Raw genomic sequence first — 9,653 nt, forward strand, 5'->3', positions numbered from 1 at the left:
GCGTGTTTTTATTTTCCAATTTAGATAATTCCTACCACTAAAGAAAATTTAATTTAAAATGAAAAAAATCCCTATAAAAAAAGAAATTAAAATTATTTTGAATTTTCGTTTTTAACATATTCATCAACAAGAACTTTACATTCTTTTACTGTTCTTTCTAATTGCAAAAAACCTAATTCAAAAATATTTTGTAAACCTGCTGCTTCTGCTTTCATTTGACCTTTATGAATAGCAAGTCCTTCTTTACAATTGTCAAGTAAATTTTGCATAACATCAAAAAGTTTTTGAACATCTTCAGCAGGATATAATTTTTTATCTAATCCTTCTTTATTTAAAAATGTTTTGCAAATAGCTCCAGGTCCTCCATTAACTTCAGCAGATAAAATACCTTTTAATAAAACCTGTAGTGTAGAAAGTCTTAATTCTTCTCTTTTTTCTAATAAAGTAGCAAGTTGTTCAACTTTACAATTAATATCATCAGTTGATGATTGAATTGGAGTTAACATCATGTTTGTTTGTTCAATAACTTCTTCTCTTTCTAACACACTTGGGAATGAATGTTTTAATTTCAAAATAGTTCTTTTTTTACATGCTTTTTCTAAAACATCAGGTTTAGCACCATCAAGTACTACTCTAATTTCACTACAAAATGTAGAAGTATGTGGGAAATCACTTCCACCCTTAGTAGAATCCCCACCAATATTAAATGGAGATACATTGATAACACTAATTTGAGCTTTTGATGGATCAGGTTCTTTCTTTGATTCAAGAATTTGTCCTTGAGGATGCATTTTAATTAATAATTCTTGGAATTCTTTAATTCTTAAAGTACTTCTATAAACATATTTCTTTCCAGCATTAGCGAATGTACCAAAGAATGAAACAAGATAGAAATAACCAATATATCTGTTATTAGGATCAACCATATAACTATATAATTCATTAATTCTTTTATGAGTTTGTGCTAATTTTCTAAAATCATGATTAGCAGAGAAATATGGAATTATAAAATAACATAAAGCAATAGCAAAAGAATGAAGATTTGCTTGTTGGAAAGAATCAATTCCTTTGAATACCCAAGTAACCAATGATTGTTCACTTAACTCTTCTAAGTCAGTTCTTAATAAAGGTTCTTCATAATCTAAGAAGTCTGTTGTAATTTCTGTTAAATAATTTTCATTTAATAATGGTATTTTATCTTTTAAATATTTATAAATATAAGAAACAAAATGAACAGCACAAATACCTGCTTCAACATAATTACCACGTTCTCCTTGTTTTTCTGATAAAGTTTTATACCAACTTAAATGAACTGATGGTACTCTCGAATATTCTTGAGCAAATGAAAAAATATTATCAAATATTACATCTTCTCCAACATGTTCATCAATTAATTTTTGATGTTCTTTCATATAATTAAACATTTTAGAAATTTCATTTTTAAGTAATAATAATTCTTCTTCAAATTTTTCAACAACAACAACTTCTTGTTTATTTTGTTCTTTAGCTTGTTCTTTAGATTCAATTCCTGGAAGAAGAATAGAATATTTAGGTTTTTGTTCTACAATTTTAGTAATTTCCTCAATTTGTTGTTTACATTGACTTTGAAGGTTTTTAGTATGTGTATTTTCAATTTCTTTTATTTTTTTACTAATTTCATTTACTTGAGCACTTGGTTCTACATCTCCTCGTTTAGCAAGATCAATAACAATAGTATAGAGTTGTGCATATTCATTTCTTCGATTTTGATTTTCTCTTTCTTCTTTATCTTTACTTTTAAATTTCTTTAATGCTTCCATTAATTTAGCCTTTGATATATTTTCTATTTTAACATTTAATCCACTTAACATTATTTTTTCATTTCTTCTTATTCCTTCATTTATTCCATTTCCATACCATTTTTTACTTGCTTCAACTGATTTTTCTACGGCTGGCCAATCTCTTACTAAACTTTCTGCTAATTCTTTCATTTCTTTTACATCATCTCCTTCAAAACTTAATACATCTAATGCATCAACTTCAAAAGCTGCAACTTTTACATATTCTTCTGCTGCTGCAAGTTCACCAAATACTTTTTCTTGAATATCAATACGCTCTCTTTCAGATTCTTTTAATTTAATTTGTAAATCAATAATTCTTTGAATAATTTCAGTAGTTTTAGGAAGAATACTTTTCCATTGACCAAATAATACTTCCCAAACATTAGTTCCACCATTAGCACCATCTAAAACTCTCATTTTATCATGAGCATTTCCAGCTTTATTTTTTAATTTATTAAATTCTTCAATTGCTTTTTGTGCAGTATTTTGCATATCTTTTCCTTCTGCAAGTTTTTTACAAATTAATGAAAATTCCTCTGCAATAACTTCTCTTTGAGTTTCATGTTCTTTCATAAATTCTTCTTTTTTTATTACTCCAACACTTTTAGCTTTTTGTTCTGATTCAAGTACATGTTGTCGATCATTACATAAATCAATTACTTTACTTTCTACAATTCTATAATCAGATACACTTCCTCCCATAGACCCACCTACAGACATTAATTCATAATATATTTTTTCAAATGTATCTAATTCTTCTTTTAATTCATTTAATTTTTTCGTTTGCCATTCAACAAATTTTTTATAATCAGTTTCAATTGCAACATTTGCTGTTATATTTCTAAATAATGTTAATATATTAATTGCTTGATCACTTGCTTTTCTTCTTAATTCTCCTACTTTTCCTTCTTTATCTACAGAGTCTTGAATTTTATCTAAAATTTGATCAATTAATTGAACAGCTTCATTAGACTTTTCCCATCTTCTTTTTAAATAAATTAACATTCTTTTCTTTGCCCACCATCTTCCATCTCCTCCTCGTTCATTATCAATACTTTCAATTAATTCTTTTTTTCTTTTAATTGAATCATTTTTATGTTTATTTTCATTATCATTACTATTTTTTATTTCAACTTCATTTGTTGAATGATTTTGTGATACTGCAGTTGCATCAAGTTGTGCCCATTCTGGAAGAACTTCAATTGCTTTTGAAATAATTGAATAATTGTTTTTATTTTGTTCTGCAATAGAACTAATTGCATAAACTCTACTTGAAAGAGTATCTCCATTTACTTGATAATTAGTTTTAGCAAATAAATATAAAACACTTGTAGCAGCTTGTCTAAGTTCATAATCTTCATTGTCACAAAGAGAAATAGTAGATTTTAAAAGATTAAATCCAAAACTAATATTTTCTTTAAAGATATAATTCCCTCTTGATGTTAATAATCTTCTAATAAATCTAAGGAATAAATTTGCATAATGACCAGTAAATGTAATTTTAAACATTGTAGTTGAAATAATATTTGTAAGATTTTGCATTAACCAATTTTCTCTTCCAAATAATCCATTAAATGCTAATTCAATAACATCTAAAATTACTAATGAAACATCATCTTTAATTAATTCCCAATGAGTATAATTTTTTTGATTTGATTTATCTTTTAAACTTTTTTCAGTTGAAATAGAAGAAGAGTTATTATGACTATGACCATTTATACTTTTAGACTTCATTGAATTTTGTGTAGATAATGAAGTATCATCTTTAAATGATTCAATAATTGTATTTCTTTTAAATTTAACATCTTCTTCAATATTTCTAGAAGCAATAGTATCTTTAGTTAATATAATAAGACAATGTTTAATAATTTCAAAAAATGATGCAATATGAGCAGATGTTTCAGAAACAATATAATATTGTAACATATTTTTATTAATATTTTTTAATATCCAAATGAATATAATAAAGAAATCTTCTATTTCAGTATCATTAAATTGAGTATTTTCATTTCCCCAAATTGCTGTTGGCATTTTTTCTTGTTCAACAAGATATAAAACAACACAAAAGAACATTTCAGCAATTGATTGTTTAATAATTGGATTTTGATATCTAGAATCAGTGTCTAACATAATAACTTTCTTTAATAACACAGATAATGCATATTTTGCTGTTTTTGTTGATCTTGATAATAACAATAACATATTTCTACAAAAGATATTTGAGAATATATGACGTTGTGAAATAATTGAAGTATATTGATTTAAACTACATTGAATTTGATTAATTTTTGTTGGAGTAACTACTGGAACACTAACTTCAACAAAATATGGAAATGAAGATAAAATAGATAAGAAGTCTATTCTTAATAATTCTGCTGCTTGTCTACCATTCATTGATTGTGCAATTTCTTCTTTATTATTACTTTTAGGGAAGAATAAATTATTTGGAGCAACATATCTAAAATCATTATCTACAGGTGAAAAATAAGTAGATGAAATTGGGTCATAAACACTAGCAACAATTGAAAGATATCTATCAATTGCTTCTAATATAACACATCTTCTATAAATTCTTAATAAATCTGTTAAAAATAATGCAAAATGAGAATTAGCAGTGAAGATATAATTAAATAAATCATTATTTCCTTTTTCTGTTGCAATTCCAATAACTCTTCTCATAACACAACTATGAACATCAACAAATTTAAGAAGAGTTTTAGAAAATGTAGCATAATCATCTGAACTTGAAATATGACTTCTAAAAAATTTTAAACTACTAGGATTATTTAATAATCCTGATGAATCCATTTCAAGTGTTAATGATTTAACGATTAATTCATAGAAAAACCATGAATTTTTTAATATTGAAATTGTATGTAATTTTTGTGATTCTTTAGAACTTTGAAAATCATATTCACTAATTTCAGTAAATAATTTTAATAATGATTGCATTAATGCTGAAAAAATAGGTTTACTTCCTTTATTTGGTTTTTCAAAATAATAATCAATATAACTTACTAAAATTTTTGGTCGTTTTTGATTTGAAGTATCATCTTTCATTACACATTCTACTACACTAAGAACATATTTTAAAATATTTGCTGAATCTTTTACATTTTTAAATATATTAAATAATGATTGCATAATAAATGGAAAATGATGTATTAATGTTTTTTTATCTGTTTTAATTCTCATCTCATCAAGTGTTTTTTCAATCATCCTTTCCATATCAATCATTGTTCTTCCATTATTATTACTTCCATCTCTTTCTTTAAATGATGCTTCATTAACAGCACCAAGGAAATTATGTAAAGTTTCATCTTGAACATTAACACTTGTCATAAATTTTAATCGAATTTTTAATCCTGGTTTAACTTTATCAGTAGATTCAACTAATGGTTTATATGTTGATGTTAAATATCCTTCAAATGGTTGTCCACTAAAGATAGGAAGGAAATATTCTTTATCATCAATAAGTTTTCCTTTTTCAAGAAATGGAAGTGAAGCAAAAAATGTCTTTTTTTCTTTTTGTTCATTTTTATCTGTTTTATCGTCTACTCCATTATTATCCAAAGAAACATCTTGAATAACAAATAATAAATGATGTTGTGATGTTAATTTAGTTGGTAATTTAGCTTTAATTTCATCCATAAATGTATCATTTTTTCCACCGCTTCCAACAGATGTTTTTTGTGATTTTTTAAAAGAATTTTCATTAGAAGTAGTACTATAAAATACTCCCAAATGATTATCTCTATGAAATTGATCATCATCTTCTCTTATATAAACGGTAATAACAAAATTACATTTTTTACGTTCTTTTGCAGGAACAACAAATTCTGTTGGATAAATATAAACATTATTAACATAATCTGTATAAAATCCTTCATCTTGAAGACTAGTAAAGTCTTCAATTTGTCTTAAAATTGTTGATTTAGAATTACCTATTTTCAAATCAAATCCAGAAGGGTCTAATAATCTATATTTCTTTTTATCATTTTTTTTATCAAATACTTTAATATTTAATGACCATTCAATAATCATTTTTTTTAATTTTCCTGTTTTTTCAATATCAAATAAAGAAATAACATCTTTAGGACAATCAATATCTTCTCTAAAAATTGGAAGATTATTTCCTTTTATTTTTCCATTAACAAGTTCATTAAAATCAACAAATCCAATTCCAAGATATTGTTTATTTAATTGTGTAAATATTTTATTTTGTTGTTTTATTTTTATTTTAGAATCTTTACTTCCTGCAACATATAAATCTCTTGCAGTTTGTTGATCACTTTCTGCAATTTTATATACCATTAATACACATTTTAAATGAGATTTTTCTGCTATATTTTGTTTAAGTCCAATACAAAACTTATTTAAATCATTATTAAGTGCATCATCACATGATAATTCTCTAATAGAAGCTCTTTGTTCATTTGTATTAATATCAATATAAAAATTTTCTGTTAATTTTGCTTTATTTGGATCTGTTTCATCAGCGTTATAAATTGAAAATACTCCAAATAATGGTTCTGTTGGTAAATTATCATTTGGTTCAACTAATCCTATTTTATTTACTTCTGCAATAAATAATTGAATTTGTTTATCATATGTATTTGTTAATTGAACATCATATCTATCACATAATTCATTTGCTTCATCAACAGGTTTAAATGATTCATCTAAATTACCAAAAGTATTTGAATATATTATTCTAGGATCTGGAATTGGACCATCTTCTCTTAAATAATCTACATTTGGTTCATCTTTTTCTTTTGCTTCAATATGCTTCATTTCTTGAACTTTTGGTTTTGATAATATAAATTCAAATTTCTTTCTTTTAACTACTGTTGTTTTTGCAAATATTGTATCAATAGCTGCTCTATCTTCTGCTTTTTGATCGGATCCAGGATAATCTCCTGTTGTAAATGGTTTAATTCTTCTTGGTTTTTCTTCTTTATCAACTTCAATATCTCCTGCATCAAATACTAATGCACTTTGTGGAATAACTTCTTTTTCTGATAATAACCATAATTCATGTTGTTGTGTAGGTGTATTATTTTCATTACTTTTATTCATTAGTTCATCTCTTTTTTCATTAATATTACTGTCTAATGTACCAAATTCTGTTTTTGGTACTTTATCACTATGAAGTACAACTTCGAACATAAGTTCTTTAATCTCATCATCACTAAGAAATAATTTCTTTTCATGTTGTAAATAATTACGTATTTGTTCTGTGTCAAGTTTATTAAACCCTTCTGTATCATATTGCTATATTTTGTTATTCTTTTCTTTTTTTTTGATGTATATATCAAAAATTAAACAAACAACAAAAACATTCCCTACAGTTGGTTGTTCTACTTCTCCACTATTCACTAATGACGAATGTTTTTTCATAATTTCAGTTTTTTCAGTCAATGGTTTTTTACCTTTCCCTGACATAGATTTTCGTTATAATTATTTAGTTTTTTCTGTGAAATTTTTCTTTTTTATTTTTAAGTTCTTTTGATTAAATTATAATTGTTATATATATTAAAATATTTTTTTTCCATTTTCGGTTATCTAAAAATAGTGATTTTGTATTTGAAATTATTCCTAAAAATAAAACTTAATTATTTATTTAAGATTGAATCATTTTAAATTCTTATTTTTCCTATCAAATTATTATTTTTAAAATGAAAAGAAATATAATAAAAAGAAACTCTTGAAATAATGAAAATAATTTAATTCGTTTACTCAGCTTTTGGTGGGATTAAACCATTCTTTTCTGGTTCAAGAGAAGCTTGAAGAAGTTCATGTGAAAGATCCATTAATTCTGCAATAACATCTTCTGGTTTAACACCTTTCTTACCTGGAAGTTCAATATAATATTTTAATTTTGGTTCAGTTCCTGATCCTCTTAAAGTAGCTTTACAACCATTTTCAAAGGTATAAGTAATCATTTGAGTAGAAGCACTAACTGGAAGTAATGGCTTTTTATCTGGTTGAGCAGTATCAATTCCAACAGTTAAATCTCTAATACTTTTAACAGCATATTTACCGAATTTCCAATAATATTGACCATTATTTCTCATTTTATTAAAGATTTTTTCCATAAGTTTTGGATCATAACAGAAATAGTATTTATTATTACTTGCGAAATATCCATATTTCTCATATAACATATTTAATCTATCTTCTAAATTAAATCCTTGTTCTGCATATTCAAGTGCCATAGCAGCAAAACAAACAGCAGCTCTAACACCATCTTTATCATATGACATATTTCCAATAACAAATCCAATAGCTTCTTCATATGCCATAAGTAATTTTTTATGTTGTGTATCAACTATTTCTTTAGCTTTATTTCCAATCCATTTAAATCCAGTTAATGTTTCATAAGTATCAAATCCTTCAACTTCTCCCATTTTACTAATAAATGATGATGAAACAGTACTTCTAACCATAAAAGCAGGTGTTTTATCTCCACTGGCAACATACTTATTATAAGTCCAATCTGCAATTAAATTAGACATTTCATTTCCAGTAAATTGTCTCCATCCATTTCCAGATTTAACAGCAACAGAAAGTCTATCTGCATCTGGATCATTAGCAATAATTACTGTAGCTCCATTTGCTTCTGCTACTTCAATAGAACATTTAAGAGCACCTTTACCTTCTTCTGGATTAGGGAATGGAACAGTTGGGAATTCTGGATCTGGTTCATTTTGGAGTGGAACAAGAATTGGTTGTGGAAGTTTAGCAGTTTTAAAAGCATCTTGAACATATTTTGATCCAACACCATGCATAGCAGTATAAACATATTTAACTTTTGGTTGTTCTGGACATTCAAAATGTGGAATAGTTAACATCATTTGTTTATAATATTCAGCAGAAACATCAGCAAGAGGATCAATAACTTTAGAAATATCAACATTACTTAAATCCCATGGTTCAAGATTAGAATGAATCTTTGATGCAATATTAGCATCAATTGGTTCTATAATTTGACATCCATTTTCCCAATAAACTTTATATCCATTATCAGCTTTTGGATTATGTGATGCTGTCACCATAACACCACATGCAGTTTTAAGATATCCAACTGCAAAAGCAGTCCATGGTGTTGGACAAAGGGTTGAAAAAAGATATGTCTTAAATCCTTTTGAAATAAATACTTTTGCTGTAATAGCAGCAAATTCCTTTGAATGATATCTTCCATCATATCCAATTACAACACCTTTTTCATGTGCATTTTGAACAAGTTCTTCTACAGCTAATGCAAGTCCTTGTGATGCTTGTTGTACAATAAGGTTATTCATACAATTAAATCCAGCACACATTTTACCTCTTAAACCTGCTGTACCAAATTCAATTCTTTTACAAAATCTTTTCTTTAATTCTTCTTCATTCTTTGAAGCAACAAGATCTTCAATTTCTTTTCTGGTTTCTGGTGTTTTATCCCATTTTAACCAAAGTGCAGCTTGTTCATATAAATAATCCATTTCTGTTTTCTTAATATAATTATTCAGTACCATTAGCTTTATATTTCCTTAATTTATTGTGGTGGAAGAATGAAGATGTCAATAGATTCTAAAAGAATATTTAGAAGTCAAGTCGAATTAAAGAAGAACTATTCTTTCTTCTATTTCTATTTCTTTATTTTTATTTAAATAAATTAATATTATATTTTCCAAAACAATTGAACTTCTTTCTTTTTTAATCCTTTTTGTTTCAACTTCTTTTATTATCACATAATTAATTATTATCTGATTTTTCTTTTTTCTAAATAAATCTTAAAATAAATTATTATCAAACTATAATTAAACTATTTTTTATTATTTCTTTATT

General features: G+C 25.7%; 2 protein-coding genes across 2 annotated transcripts; both read right to left on the minus strand.

Annotated features, from left to right (window-relative positions):
* Positions 1-92: 92 nt before the first annotated feature.
* ENU1_001560 (dedicator of cytokinesis domain containing protein) lies at positions 93-7,265 on the minus strand (the record flags this gene model as incomplete). The annotated part of the gene is made up of 2 exons (XM_008856436.1): positions 93-7,094; positions 7,152-7,265. The coding sequence occupies 2 exons, from the start codon at positions 7,263-7,265 to the stop codon at positions 93-95; spliced, it is 7,116 nt and encodes a 2,371-aa protein (XP_008854658.1).
* Positions 7,266-7,555: 290 nt separating this feature from the next.
* Positions 7,556-9,340, minus strand: ENU1_001570 (phosphoglucomutase/phosphomannomutase family protein; the record flags this gene model as incomplete). Its single annotated transcript, XM_008856437.1, has 1 exon — positions 7,556-9,340. One exon carries the CDS (start codon positions 9,338-9,340, stop codon positions 7,556-7,558), a length of 1,785 nt encoding a protein of 594 aa, XP_008854659.1.
* Between the last annotated feature and the right edge of the window lie 313 nt (positions 9,341-9,653).

The sequence above is a fragment of the Entamoeba nuttalli genome (genome assembly GCF_000257125.1).
Source record: "Entamoeba nuttalli P19 unplaced genomic scaffold asmbl_1904, whole genome shotgun sequence".
Lineage (NCBI taxonomy): Eukaryota > Evosea > Mastigamoebida > Endamoebidae > Entamoeba > Entamoeba nuttalli.